Raw genomic sequence first — 15,716 nt, 5'->3', positions numbered from 1 at the left:
GCAGATTATTGTTTAACCCTTATCCCGGTTGTTTTGAGTTTTCCTTCTTTTAAAGCAGACTCATATAGGATCGGCGCGGAGAAGAGATAACTACTCCAACACTTCCAAAAAGTGTGCATGTATGACAGTGAGGTATATCTTGTTTACAGAAAACTAATTGAAGACATCTTTTCAAACAATACATTTCCTGTGGGCAAGTGGAGGATCCAGAAATACTTACCAGAATTTCTTATTAACAATGATAACTAACACAGACACAATGAACTCTGGGAATGTAATTATACTTTAGAGTATTTAAACATAATTCATAAGATTTGTTTTCTTTGAGCCTGGTATGGCTAATTACTCGAAGTACTGCAGGACTTGACTTCAGTCTCACTTTCATTTAAACTTGGCATAAACCACCTAAAGAGCAGAACAATAATCCAGCAAGTACTTAGGCAGCAGAAACGGTATCAATCGTAAATCTGTTGTATCGTTTAACGAATATATGTACAATCTGCACAATTAATGTGATGAATAGTGAGTGAATACCAGCAAATGAAACGCATCATTCAGTGAAATTTGATGGGTGGGTGTTACACAGTAAAGCAAAATGCAGACTGAACTGTGAAGAAGTTTGTTTCTTGGTTTATAACAGACTATGCTTATGGTCCCCAGTGAATTCTCATGTGATAATGATATGCAGATGAATAAATGTAACAGCATAAAAATATAGAACATATAGCCAAAAGAGCCAGAAAATAAAAAGGCAAACCATTTCAAACATATGTATGTATTGTCATACTGATATTTTGTACAAACTGTAAAGTCCACTGAGACAAATGTAACATTTGTGATATTGGGCTATATAAATAAACATTGATTGATTGATGATTGATGTGTGTAAATATTTAAAAACTATCAAATAATAAAAAGGCAACATTTATACTTACACTAATTCTGTATAAAGGCTTTCTGCATTGTCTGATATTATCAGCTGCCACTACCTGTGGAGCTGGAGATTTAAAACAATGTTTTTCAGGTGGTGAAATTCCCTAAAAATGTGTGGCAACAGTGCATGTTAGTGGGCAGCGATAATCAAGATTGGCATCTGTTGATCCTCTGTCTATGGCATACTGAAACATGACAATTATGACGTAATCAGACACATTATTAGATCGCTTTAACTGAAAATACCTTATTTAAAACTCAGTCTTTTCAATATTGTCATTTACGATGTAGGCCTACAGTAGAGACATTTTACAGTAAAACAAGACTTGGTGCTTATTGTGCAGGAAACTGCTGGAAATGTTCAGAATGTATTGCTCATCAGCATTTTTTTAAAATGCTTAGCTCGTGAAAACAAAATATCACTTTTAAAACATTGTCAAATATGTTCAGTTCTCACATTTGCATCTCCATCTCAGCTCCACCACCTGCTTTGTATTCATTGGCAGCGGATGTGAGATTGTTGTCTGGGTTCAAGGGGCATTGCTCGGGTTGCTTTGCTGTGCTGTGCGTCTTGATTTCAGGGTGGCAAAGCTGCCTTAGGTTCTGTAGAGACAATCAAAAGTCCACATAAGACAACATGTTAACGTGTGCTGTAGGTTTCCCCGATACGAGTCAGAAGAAACATGTGCAGGAAAGATGGGAATCATAACACAAACAGCCTTACATGCTTCTTCCTATGTAATAAAGTATTGCCTCATTCATCTGTTAAAAATGATAACAGTTTCACAAATGGTGTGAAATATTTCTTGAACTGGATGCCCTAAGTTTTTCACAGGCTTGCTCCTTTTGCCCCTTAAAGCTCCCCTATTATGCTATATTTGAACAGTATATTATAGGACCATATCTATACAAAACATGTCTCTGAATTGTTTGCTCAAAATACCAAACAGATCACCCATTGTAGCCATGCCTCATACCCCTCTATTTCAGCCCTGTTATAGAAGTGCTGATTCTGGGTCTGGCCCTGTAAATGTAATCGAGCTGCAGTGGCCACGCCCCTTTGGAGCGTCCGCATGTAAGCGGTGAGCTCAGTGAAGAGAAGGCTTTCTACCAGTAATTATTATTATATATTTTTTTGACACAACCTCACTCATCATCATACATCGTTTTAAATGAAACTCACTCTCCGCCGCAATATCTAACTCACCTTTTCTATAGGGTCAGATTAATATATTTTCTAAACCGTCTCTGTACTGTAGGTCTCACTATGTATGCGCTCAACTTTATTACTACGCGGTGGCGGTCTATAGCCGAATCACAACCCCACCTTCACTTATGTAACATTGACATTGTGTCAAGGGAGCTAAAAAATGGATGGTTAAAAGTGACAAATTAGGCCAGCAACCACAAGGAACAGTGACGGCCTGAGGATGTCGTTGAGCTAGCAAAGAAGCTCTTTGCAAAGAAAAAGGCAAGGAAGAAACACTTTTAAAAAGGTAAGATCCATTGATTTGAGGGATTGTCTTACAAACACACATTCTCTCTCTATTACACACACACACACACACTTACGTACACACAAAATAATATCTTCTATCACAGGGGTTCCCAACCCCCGGTCCGCGGACCGGTACCGGGCCGTGGAGGTGTTAATGCCGGGCCGCGAAATAGCTGTGAGTGTATCGTAATATTTGCAGAATTATAAATATATAAAAATATTTTATCATATTTTTTTCAAAAAGTGTTTAATGTTCGCACCTATACCAGTCATATTATTTCATCCAGTAGCCTAGTTAATCTTTCACCAGATAACCGTTGAAAATGGCTTTTATGATGTTCCGAGGGATTCGGCGGCTCAGCCTGGTCTCAGCCTCTTGTGCGCATGAGAAAGTTACCGGTGCGCCAAGTAGGAAGAGGAGCGCACAGGAGACAACCGTTTAATTGCAGACTGTTATGTTTATGTGGGGAAATAGCAGTGCATACATTATTTGAGATATATTTCAAACTCGGACTTCATTTTAAGGACATGTCGGCCAGGGGTGTAGAGCTATATGTTTATTTTATTAGCTTTTCTTTTTAATGACTGATTTTAAATGCCATTTTCTTAATGTCTTTCATTTTTTTGTAAAGCACTTTGAATAGCCTTGTGTTGAAAAGTGCTATATAAATAAACTTGCCTTGCCTTGCCTTTGTTTAAGCACCGGATTGGCAAAACAGGAGAGTAAACCAGTCTGCCTTGATCTATGAATTCATGTCCGGGACTCTCACGGTATCTGCTGCCCGCAGCTGTTTTATAGAAGGAAAACCTCCTTCACTTCATGAAATGGCTGCAGGCAGCATCAGGAGGCAGCAGGACGTGTAACTCCGCTTCTGAGAAGTGCAGCACCAGCGCGCCGAGAGCTGTGCCTTTTTACGCACCGCCTTCGCTGTGTTTACCTTCATCAGAACAGCGAGTGACTGCAGGCTATTACGTGTTAACCACACACATCTCTACACAGTGGCGTAACTATCGACGGTGCAGCCGGTGCATTGCACCGGGGCCCACAGCCGTCCAGGGGCCCATGCAAAACAAACAAAAAATTATTAACAATAATTTTTTTTTCTTTTTTTTTTTCATATATATATTTTTTTTGGGCCCCAATGGCATTGACTGGTTCACGCAGTCTTCAAAGTAACCTAGCAACCTAAATACATTTTTAATTTGTCTGTCCAATGACCTTGCTCCCTTTCATGTCATGTGATACCTTGCGTGACGAGCGAACCGTTTAATCAACATAAAAAGTTATATGTACTACACAGCTATAGCAGCAGCAAGATCGGCAGAATTATAACAAATTGAATAGCTTGCATTTATAATGTACAGCAAACCAAAACACAAGAGCGGCGCTCAAAAGAGAAAGGACAAGAGAGAACAAGGAGATGTAAAGGCTAAACAGACAAAATTAGATTAATTAGTTTTTTTTGTCATACATCGTCCTCGAAATCGAACGCTAACGTTGGTAATGTTGACGTGCAGCGGCAGCCGGAGCCGGAGGCTAACGATAGCTCACCTGCCTCACCATCATCTAGCTCCACAAGTGAAGCTGTATCCGTGGCTGTGCGACCTTCTTCTCCAGCCATGAGCCAGGAGGAGAGGATGGATTTGGCTGTGCCCGCCGGTGGTCCTACAGTTCCCGCAAGGGCCCCGCCCCCAACCGATAGGGGACTCTATGGCGCTATTGAGACCCCCGACGCCAAGATCAAAGGCTATATTATAGCAACCGGTCCATGTAGGCCTATCGGCCCATTCCCCAGAGACACACATCAAGGAAACAGGTGTTTCTCCGAGATGTATTACACCACCACTACCAGAGCAGGTATCAAACTGCCACGGACATGGCTGTGTTACTCCCCCACCCTGGACTGTGCCTATTGTGAGCCGTGCTGGCTGTTCGCAGACCGAGGTGCACCGTTCTACAGTGATGCGTGGGTCAAAGGAGTTCGTGACTGGCAACATTTGTATGCGAGGATTGACTCACATGCACAATCTCAGGTCCATGTCGGAGCGTGTGTCATATATGAACAGTGGAAGAAAAACGGGAGAATCGATGCAAACATGGAGAGGAATGCAAGGAATGCTGCTAATTACTGGAGACAGGTACTTGAGCGTATTGTCAACATTATTACATTACATTACATTGCAATTTAGCTGACACTTTTATCCAAAGCGACTTACAATAAGTGCGTTCCACCAACAAAATACAACTTGAAGAAAACAGAATCATATAAGTACATCAGGCTTCATAGAGCAAAAACATTTCAAGTGCTACTCAACTGGCTTTAGATAAGCCAGCCCTTTATTAGTATATAAGTGCTTTGTTAATAGTTCTATCGCTCGAAGTGGAGTCGAAAGAGATGAGTTTTCAGTCTGCGCCGGAAGGTGTGTAAGCTATCTGCTGTCCTGATGTCAATGGGGAGCTCATTCCACCATTTTGGAGCCAGGATAGTATGGGGGTTATTCCCTATCTTTATTCAAGAGCGTGGTATTTAAATTTGAGAGCATACTTTATGTATTTATTTCCCTCAAACCCTGTCCTCGCACTCAAATAGTGCCTGCTTGCACTTAGATTTGCTCTGTTTGTGCTTAAACTGTACGCTTGCACTCAGATATATTGCTGCTTAAAGATTTTTTCTGCTCTCAGATTTATTCTGTGCGCGCTCGAAACTTTTGTGCAACAATCCTGTAAAAATCCCTCAACCAATAGGAGGCCTGGTGTCCTTGCTGGTGCGTTCGCTTTACTTATTACAGCGTCCCGTTGGGGGGGGGGGCCCAAAAAAATATTTGCACCGGGGCCAATCACAACCTTGTTACGCCACTGTCTCTACACACATCGAACTGCCCGATTACTCCCCCTTTTATTAGTTTTATGAAGGAGATGTCCAGTCACCAGGGTCGGCTCTAGAACAAATCGAATGGGGGGGGCAATCATTTACTAAGGGGGGGCACACACTGCCGTCAACAACCAACACACAAACACCAACGCAACTTCAATTTTAAAAAACATGCTGTAAAGTCTATTGTCTTTCACACACATTGCAGGGGTGTAGTGCTATTTTATAGCGCACCATGACTTGTGTGGGGGAAACTTCTGTGTAGCAATGCAGTGGGAGTCACCGACTCATGAAGGAGACACGGGAAGAGCAGGAGCTTTGATGTCAAACACTGATGGTTTATTTGGAGCTTCGGCCGGAGGATTCACATCACAAGTCACAGCAGCCACGATCTGACTGCATGGTAGAGTTGCCACGTCAATTCTGGAGCGCCTCTCTCTCATTAGCCCATTTAACTGGTTTCACAGAGAGTAATCAACATATTTGAGAAGATAGCCTAAACAGTTGGGAACACTGAGTGACTTGCGTCTGACACTTATGGCCTCGAAGATTTCACACCTTGGAGTCCACAAACACAGAGAAGGAAGTGTCCCAGTGTACCCACAACAATAAACCATCTGTGACCTAGGGTTGCCCGGTCATAGAATGGGAACAACAACATCATGGCTGAAGCAGCCTATCTCCTTAAAGGAGATAACAGACGTCAGGGTTGGTCATGCACGTCATATCTAGGAGTCTAGGACAATTATTTCCCTAACAACTTGTGCATACATGCACAGTTGTGGCACGACCACCAAAACAGAAACATATGGACATAGGCCACCATATAAAAAGTGTGCAAATGTATTTAGTATCCTATCCATGTGAACATGTTTTAGGTGGGGGTGGATCTAACCTGCTCTAGGAGGGTCTGGGGGCATGCTCCCCGGGAAGATTATTTTTAAAATATTAAAGTTAAATGCATCAATCTGGTGCACTTTGAGAGCAAAATGAAGAGATCTATGGATAGCCTACATATCTCAGCAGCACCCATATGAAACAGAACTGTAAACAGATTTACTTTTTCTTTATGGATATTTTACTAATCACTCCCCTTTAAACTGTATTCTTGTGTTAATGTCCTATAGTATTTCATACCCGTTTTTCATTTATTCTCTTATTTTTTTAATAACTATAATGATCATATAAAGGTGTTCCTCGCAAATACTTGTTTACATAAATGGTGACCAAACCGTTTGAGACCCACTGAGATAACTTACACTAAAGTGAACTATCTAAACACTGAGAGAGTCCTTACCTGTGGCTGAGGTTATACGATCTTCTCAGTCTGACAGGAGAGGACTCTCCTCCACCTTGGTGTAGAAACAGCTCTTTATATCCGTTAGCATAGCTAAGCTAGCTAACCAGATGTGAACAACAACATTCCACGTTACCGCTCGCGCACTCACAAAATGCGCTCGTGCCACACACACAGAGCCGAGCTTGAATGAAACACAGAGACCCAGAAGTATAGGCTACTTGTACTGTACTGTATATCATATTATTTTCGATGGCTTTACTGTATAATCAGTTTAACAGATCGCCACTGGGCTTTCATCTAAACACACAGCCACGTAAATAATGATAACAAAACAAAAGTCGGGGGTCATTGGTCAAGCAACACACCAATCAGAGAGCAGCAGTGAGCACACCTCAGGCTGTGTTTTATATTTGTATTCTTTATTTCTGATGTATTTCACACAAACAACCTTTAGTGGAAACGTTTTCACAAAAAACAAAAAAAACGGCAAAGTGGTAAGGCTTGCCCACCCTGCGTTGCACAGTGACTCATTTGGGGGGGCATGGCCCGCGAATGACCCCCCATGACGCCGACCCTGGTCCGACACCGGCATTTGTTTTCAAATGACCATGAACAGTAATTTACACACATCTGGCTAACTCTATAGGTAGCCTATATGCGGGTGTTCCCAAAATAAATTAGTTTAATCTTAATCTCGATGTAGTGCTAAATGCTGTCGGACATGCACCGGAACGAACGTCACTATCATAATATCTTCTGAAAACAAATGCCAGTGTCACACACACACACACACACACACACACACACACACACACACACACACACACACACACACACACACACACACACACACACACACACACACAACCACACACACACACACACACACACACACACACACACACACACACACACACACACACACACACACACACACACACACACACACACACACACACACACACACACACACACACACACACACACACACACACACACACACACACACACACACACACACACACACACCTCCTTCATAATGCGCCTTCACCTCGTTTTCCCATCACTGGATTATCCGTATATCATACAAACAAAACCAAAACGTTGATTTATCTGTTTTCCCGTTTTGGTTTAAAAACTGAATAACGTCGGTTTTTTGGTTTTCCGTTTTTCCGAAAAAACGACTCTTTTTTAAACGTTAATATGTTTTGGATGCATATTGTTCTATTATTTGTTCAGGCTGTTACATACAATTAGCCTCTGTTGCTACTTGCTGGTGAGTAAATATTAAAATCAGTTAAAATTGACAACCGGCCCGCGATCTTTTTTTAATGTATCTGCCGGTCCTTGGCACAATAAAGGTTGGGAACCCATGTTCTATCACATATACTGATCACTTAGTTGAGCAACCACATACTTTCAATACATGTTTTACTTTTGTAATTCTCGATGTTGGTGACAAATAGACCTCCTCGTGTACTTGTACAGCCAGCCAGTCATATTTTGGCATTTGAAGTGGGGTGCTGTTCTGAGGTTTTGAGTGATATTACCTAGGTCTTCTTGAGCCATACACTGTCTTGAGATCTTATCCATTGTATCCTTGTCTTGTGATTTTTGACTGAAAGGGCAAAAGGCTAGACCTACTTTGGTTGAACTATGTATCTGCGTCCCTGCTTTTGACAAATAGATGTGCGATTGTCATGCCAGATTGAATGAAATTGTAAAACATTGGTCATGTTGGGTAGGCGTGTTGTTACGTGCTGGTACGTGGGTTGAGGGGTCCTGAGCTCTCAGTGCCCAGGGGCTTGTGGAGGTACTAATCCGGCCTTGCCGTGATTAAACGCCATATTATGTTCCGAACCACATCAAGCATTATTTCTGAAACAGTATCGCTCAAACGCTTTCTCTCTCGCGGGTTTACCACAAGGACAGTTCTTTATTCAGCGTTTACCGCTAGAACAGTGCCATTGTATGTATTATATAACAACTGTACTCTAAGACTTAAGTCACTCTCGTAGACATCCTGCTGAATACACAGACACACAGCTGCGGGAGGGGATTCAGCTAGCCGACTGTATATGGGGTCGAGGGACGGGGCGTTTAATGTAAAGCCAGCCAACATTTTAGTAATGATGTCAAGTTCTCAGCAAGTCTGGATCAGCTCCGTTGCACCCCCGTTTTTAGAGATGTGGGTGAGGAGGAAAAGAGAGAAGATTGTATTTTCTGACACTTTGTGAGTCTCGTTACACACCGGGGACACATATTTATGTATAAAAGACATCAAAAAGTGCATTTTGCATAATAGGTGACCTTTAAGGGATGAGTTGCAGTACTTTGAGGATGCTGTGACTTTTTATTGCATGTTTACAGTAGGAAGCAACTGATTATCTCATTCCCCTGACCCAACCAGTATAATTTAGTGGTAGTAGGTCTTTACTTGTTCAGGCCAGGGGCGCCGTAAGGGGGTGAACAGTTATGACGATTCTAAGGGCCCGTGACTGACAGGGGCCCCAAACATTTTTAGAACATTAAGAAAAAATGTTTAAGTAACCTTTCATCAATCATCAATAATTAACATTAATATAAAGTCATATTGATAATGTACTCACTAAACTTACTTATGAGTGGTGGACATTTTGGAGAAACCAGCTCGAGTGCGCTAGAATTTGAAAATACACAACCGGAAAAAATCTGCCACTTCCTTACAGAGCCCCTCCTCCAACACACACGAACGCGCACATGACCAATGAGGGCACGAGATAAGTTTGTGCACAGATGGAAGGCTGACAGGCAGGTAGGCCATCCAGTTATTTTAGCCGGGCCGGCTAAAATGATTGGTCGTGCTTTTTACAGCGCCATGGCTTCCACAGATGACGTTTTTTTATGGATTTTTTGTCAAAGTTAATATCTTCACAGAAAACTCTGAGGTTTTTCATTTCACTCCTCTTTTAGTTGACATTTAATAAATGCAGGTACATTTTTAGCAGCTATTCATACTAAATCAGTTGTCCCTCCCCTGGTGCCAGGACCAACAGATCCATCTTTAGGCTCCGCAGCCCTGTCCCCCCATAAGGCTTTGCAGTCTTGCCATGCTGTCCATTGAAAGCCAGTTGGCTAGAAAGCTGGACTTCAAGGACTTGATCAGTGACTTTGCCTGTAAGAAGGCTAGGCGCTGGGCTCTTGGTGAGTAAGGCTGAGCCAGGGCTCATAATAACTGTTAAAGGGCAAGGCTATGGTAACGATATTGGATCACACTACACCGAAGATGCATGATGAGAAAATGACTGAGAACAGGCCTTTTCATTTACATTTCCATTTTGTTGTCCGTTTACACTTTAATACCCGCTTATTTTGTAGTTGGTATGTATATTTAATTAAAAAATCTGCTGCTTATGTTATTTTTTTTGTTTTAGCATTTTATAAATGATAATATTGGTGTTAATGTTCACTTAATTTTAATTTAAGAGGTCATGTATATTTAAGTTATATTTATTTAGATTTTTGAATGTTCCATTCAAAAATGTTATTAAAAAGGCATGTACACCAATAAAAAATGACTATTGAGGTCTATTGTCAGGAATGTTAGTGTTATATAAAATAGTGAATTCTACTGCAGTAGAATGTTGCACGTCTGCACAGTGTTATATGTTCACCGCTCAGTGTCAGTAAATATTGTGCAGTTAGTATTGGACTACAAGATAGATGCAAGCCTGTACAGGTAGAGTTATTTAAACCATAAATGAGTCGGTTGGGTTCTGGAGGTGTGGTTACAGGATTGTGCTTGGTTGGCGTGGCCTGGGCCTATTTTGTTCTCAAGGTTGTATCATATTCCCTCAACCTTATTGCTTAATCTTAACTCATAACATGCCTTATGTTGAAGTGTGAATGTTTGAAGCTACTGACCCAGAATCAGCACTTTAGTAACAGGCTGACATAGAGGGCTATGAGGCTAGAATGGGTGATCTGTTTGGTATTTTGAGCAAAACACTTCATAGACATGTTTTTTATATATCTAAGACCTATAATATATGCCTAAAACTAGTACACTGAACAAAAATATAAATGCAACACTTTAGTTTTTGCTCCCATTTTTCATGAGATGAACTCAAAGATCTAAAACATTTTCTATATACACAAAATAACCATTTCTCTCAAATATTGTTCACAAATCTGAAAAAATCTGTGATAGTGAGCACTTCTCCTTTGCCGAGATAATCCATCCCACCTCACAGGTGTGGCATATCAAGATGCTGATTAGACACCATGATTATTGCACAGGTGTGCCTTAAGGCTGGCCACAATAAAAACCAGTCAGAAATTTGGAGCTGGAAGTGAACCGGATTCCGGAGCTAAGAGGCGGCGCCGCTGCGGTGTGAACAGGAAAAACCGGCACTTTTCAGGCTCCAGCTCCGAGCCGGAGCTGAAAACGCGTTGGTGTGAAAGGGGCATGTGACACGCTGAAACATGCAAAGAGAGCCAACTTATAAAAGCCTGACCTCTCCTTTCTAATTTTCTCACACTTACTGCTGCGATTAGTGTCATGTTAAGTATTTGGGTTGGCACATGCATGCAGCTGCAGCTACTTGACATGCATGCCTTGAGGGCCTTGTTGCTGCTTCTTTTGAAAGTTATTAACCATAAAAGACATTTCAAGACTTAGGAGGACAGTACATTATATTGGAACAAGTAATAGATTCATTATTTGCATTAGTGTTCCATAAAAATAGAGAAGTTCAACGATAACATGTTTTAAAGGTCACATGTCATGGCCATTTCCACTGATCATAATTCCATTGTTGAGGTCTACTAGAATAGATTTACATTGTTCAATTTTCCAAACTCACATTGGTTTCGCATACAGCATCTCTGTAAAGTATGTGTATTCAGCAGTATTCACTCTCTCCACTAAACGGCTCGTTGCAGCTCTTGCCCCCCCCCCTCCCTGGGAGCCCAGTGTGCTCCGATTGGTCGGGACCAGTCGGGACGTTGTGAATTGCGCTGAGCTCCGTGGAGGTGTTATTTCCTTGTTTAGCGATACACAGCGAAACACAGCCAAACTCACCCTGAGCACACACAAAGTCACAGCCGAAGTAAAAACAATAAGTGTGGCTTGATATTGAGTAAGAAAAAGGTTGATAAACGCTGTGAGAATGGGTCTGCAGAGAGAATTTCGCCGCGATCCCAACTGTCTGTTATCAGCCTGCAGCCCGGGAGGAGAAATCAGCAGAGCTGCTTGCACTGAGTGTGTGAGGAAGTCCGTGGATTGGTCAATTTGGACCAATCAGCGGGGGCTTAACGTAACGTAACGGCTCCACGGATTGGTCCATTTCGTTCCGACATCATGATGTACCCGGAAGAATCAAATGGACAGTGACGTATCTCCAACGAGGCGTTTTGGGGAGCTATTTTCTGTTTTAGAGTTTTACTCGCTCCATGGTGTACTTTGAGGTTTTTGACTCTGCACACCATTTACATGCATAAAAACCTTCATAACACACAAGGGGACGGGTAATAACCGGAAATGCATGACATGTCACCTTTAAATACTGTTAAAAGCTAGCTGGGTTACCACACAACCATTAAATGTAAACACTTACAATGCATGTTTAGGCCATAGACTGTATATATAGGCAAACAAAAATACTAAGTTTTATAATGAATGACTTGGTAAATATTCAAATTTTCATTTAGAAATACAATTCAAATGATAAATACATTTTTTTTAAATTGCAATTCGTCTTCTGTTGAGGCAAATATTGTTTAAGCCCTTGATAACATCAAACATTGTGATAATATTTGTCTTTCTCTGCTGAGTACATACCTGCCCTATTGTCCCTTTCATCTGGATAACTTTGAAGAACATCCACAGAGGAACCAGGAGAACGCAGAGCAGTCCGAGGGACCAGCCCAGAGCATAAGCCCAGCTTGGGTAGGTGTAGGTTTTGTTGAACTTGAGAGGCTTGTATTTCACCAGTGAAAAGATGAAGGTACTCTGACACGATACAAATAAAAATAATTCAATTAATATTATTATTTTTATACAGTTTCAGTGAAATTTACAAACTTTTACTTCGACAGTGACGTATAGGTAATCAAACATTTTCTCATTGGAACATGGAAGTGTTTTCAAGTTTATTAGACTGTATTTATTTTAAATAATGCATACTACCCTATAAAAGAATGTGTTCTGCATGATGTCAAATGATGACTCCAATGTTGTTTGGTAGCTGATTAGGGTAAACAACCTGATGTTATTTCCTTATAATAATAATAATAATATAATTAATAGCTTGGATTTATATAGCGCCTTTCAAGGGACCCAAGGTCGCTTATATGTTGTTTTGTTTATATATGCAAGAAGGCTACACTGCTGAGAGTTTAATTATGTGCATATAGCAAAAGAAACATCAGTTTTCACTTTCAGTCATGTTTTTTGTCCCATAATATGAGGATGGAAATCTTAAGTTGAAATGTCTGATTCTGTTATTATTCAAGTGAATCTTTGTAACTTGCAGATCTAAGAGCAAAACTGACCTGACACTTTATACCTGGTCTAAAAACATCCCTGTGGAACCGGACCCTGACCCCGACCCTTTAAAATATCTCCGGAAAGAATTGAGACACGAGCCAAGTCTTATTACCCGACTTCAGAACCTGACCTTTCTGACACTCGAGTTTTCAGGAGAGTGGCGGCTGTGAGAGGGGTCATGTTGTCTGTCGCCCACTGAGGACACTGGGTTCATCAGGCTTTGATAAAATGTCTGCCATTTGTCTTTGAATTCCCCAATCTTCCAACTTTTAAAACGATATATTCATATGTAATACTCAAGTAAGGTACACATTTCATTCCCTCCACCATATTTTTGGTTCAGAGGTAGTTTGATGTAGAGGTGCATCAGAAAAAAAATATATATAAAAAGCCCAATATTTGTTCTGCTAAATGTCAACATGTGAACTTATCAGGTTTCCTGTTTTATATACCATAAGCACAGCAGCAGCCATATGCTTCTCTACCTTCTTTCCTCTCTGTTTTACCTCACAGTAGGCAATACATTTCTATCGAACAACTGTTTTCTCAGCCTAGAAGAAAAGAGTATTCCTATCCACCCAAACTCAGACCTCTCAAATGTAGCCTGTATGTCTGAATTCAATTCTCAGGAAACTTTCTTTAATTCAAAGACCGATGGTAACCCAAACCCACTAATACATTTAATCATTCAATATGATGTTAAAGACCAAAAAGACAACAACAAAAAAAAAAAACTATTGTTTACTGCCTTAATCACAGAAAATGCTCATTCACTTTGCCATGTATACTATGCATAGATGCATTATAGGACACATATTTTACTTTAGATGGGAATCAAAGCAACATTTTCACTCACCATGCAAATAGTCGGGGTAATGTAAAGCCAGCAATACTTCATTATTGGCCACGGACGATAGCCTACCATGTCCTCGATGTTGTCATAAAAACGATCTGCACCTGGTTATCAAAAGGGAAATATTAAGATATTAAACTTGAACTCTGTACATAACAAATGAACATAAACATATACATGATGTAACATGAATTGATGTGCTATGCTGATAACTCCTTTGATTTCACACCAGGTATGTGCGTAAATGGACACCGGTGGGATTTAAGAGTAAGTATTGTGGGTGCTAATGTTTCATTTCTAATATTTATCCTACTATAGGGGGCACTACATATATATTTTCTCACATTTATCCAAACAACTCTGAGGAAGCATTTAAATCACTGTTGACAAGGAGGCAGTGTGAAGGACTTGTTTTTCTAGAGTGAATGTATTGAGCTCTCTTACATCTTTTGTATTCATTCAAGAGGGCCAAAGAAATCAAACGCCCCTCCTCAGGGGGATCTAATGCCCATCAAGCTTAAATAAGATTACCAAGGAGTGAAAGCTGAATGTAGGGAGAACAAAGGAACGTAAATGTTGACTAAATCTAGTAAATCCACTGAAAAGCACCACACCTCATTTTTACGTTATACCATTTCTTATCAAAAAAATAAATGCTAGTATATCTGTGATAAGATACCAGGCCAGTGTTTCAGCTGCTACAACCCAACAAAGACTACATATACTTGATTAATGTATATATATATTTATTATGGATTTGTAAGTGTTGTGTTTTTTTAAATATTGAACTAACAACACTTTCTATCACACAAATTTTTCTTTGAGACTTTTTGGGTGAGTTTGTATGCCTTTATTAGATTGCAATAGTGGAGAGATGAGAGGAAATGAGGAGGATAGATTATCCAAATCCAACCTTTGACATATCCTAACCCTTCAGATGCAGGGAAAACATCCTTTTTGACACTAAGCAAAACTAAAGGTCTGATTGCGACGAACTGCCTCTCCAAAAAGAGGTTGATTTTAAATGAGAGAAGAAAACTATCTCCTTTAGCCCACTACTTCAAATCATTTAGAGGGAAATTTGATAATTTTTTGCAACCGGTCCTTCAAATGTAGATACCACACCATGTGGTGTAAGCCGTTTCAGTTAGCAATGTCCAAGACACCATCCTTTCCTAAATCAACCCCTTAGTGCAGTGCTCAACAGCTGAAGGTGCCAGCCTTCACACAGCTCATGTCTCTCCAGTTAGAAACAAGTCCAGGTACATTGCTCTGGTTGGGTAGACCGGTCCAAAATAATCACTAACCAAAGAATAAAACATTACGAAACGGAAAAACATACCACATTTATTTTTGTTTTTCATTCAAATGTTTTTTTTTTACTTTACTTTAATTTACCGAGTCATAATGAAAAGCGACACCATGTTTTCAGACATACTATAATTAGGTAGAAGATCATTTAAATGGACATAAAACAACATCTGTTGTTTTGTTTGATTTAGTCAGGATAATCATAATGACTCACCATATATCCATCCGATTGCTATTGACTGAAACACTGAAAGAAGAAGAAGATTGCTGCCACTACAAACGTAATGGTCAAAAAGTTGAAGGAAATATAAGCCTCCCTGCAGGAAGACAGAAGGTGGATTGTTAACGCACATTAAGCACAAAAATAACTTATCAAGCTTAATGTTCAGATGCCAAACATGTTTCTCTGATTAAATATA

General features: G+C 40.4%; 1 protein-coding gene across 1 annotated transcript in view; it reads right to left on the bottom strand.

The window, feature by feature from the left end:
• Nucleotides 1-610: 610 nt before the first annotated feature.
• The window catches only part of LOC117548143 (sodium- and chloride-dependent GABA transporter 2-like), a 42,442-nt gene continuing 27,336 nt past the window's right edge, over nt 611-15,716 (bottom strand). Inside the window, exons 13-17 of the mRNA XM_034219184.1 lie at nt 15,512-15,614; nt 13,990-14,090; nt 12,426-12,596; nt 1,391-1,536; nt 611-997 (exon numbers count right to left, since the gene is read on the bottom strand). Of these exons, the coding sequence (XP_034075075.1) occupies nt 976-997; nt 1,391-1,536; nt 12,426-12,596; nt 13,990-14,090; nt 15,512-15,614 (543 nt within the window). The 3' untranslated portion in view covers nt 611-975. The remainder of the gene's footprint in view (nt 998-1,390; nt 1,537-12,425; nt 12,597-13,989; nt 14,091-15,511; nt 15,615-15,716) is intronic.

This window comes from Gymnodraco acuticeps, unplaced genomic scaffold (genome assembly GCF_902827175.1).
Source record: "Gymnodraco acuticeps unplaced genomic scaffold, fGymAcu1.1, whole genome shotgun sequence".
Classification (NCBI taxonomy): domain Eukaryota; kingdom Metazoa; phylum Chordata; class Actinopteri; order Perciformes; family Bathydraconidae; genus Gymnodraco; species Gymnodraco acuticeps.
Note: the sequence above shows the minus strand (reverse complement) of the source record. Positions and strands in the feature narration are given on the sequence as shown.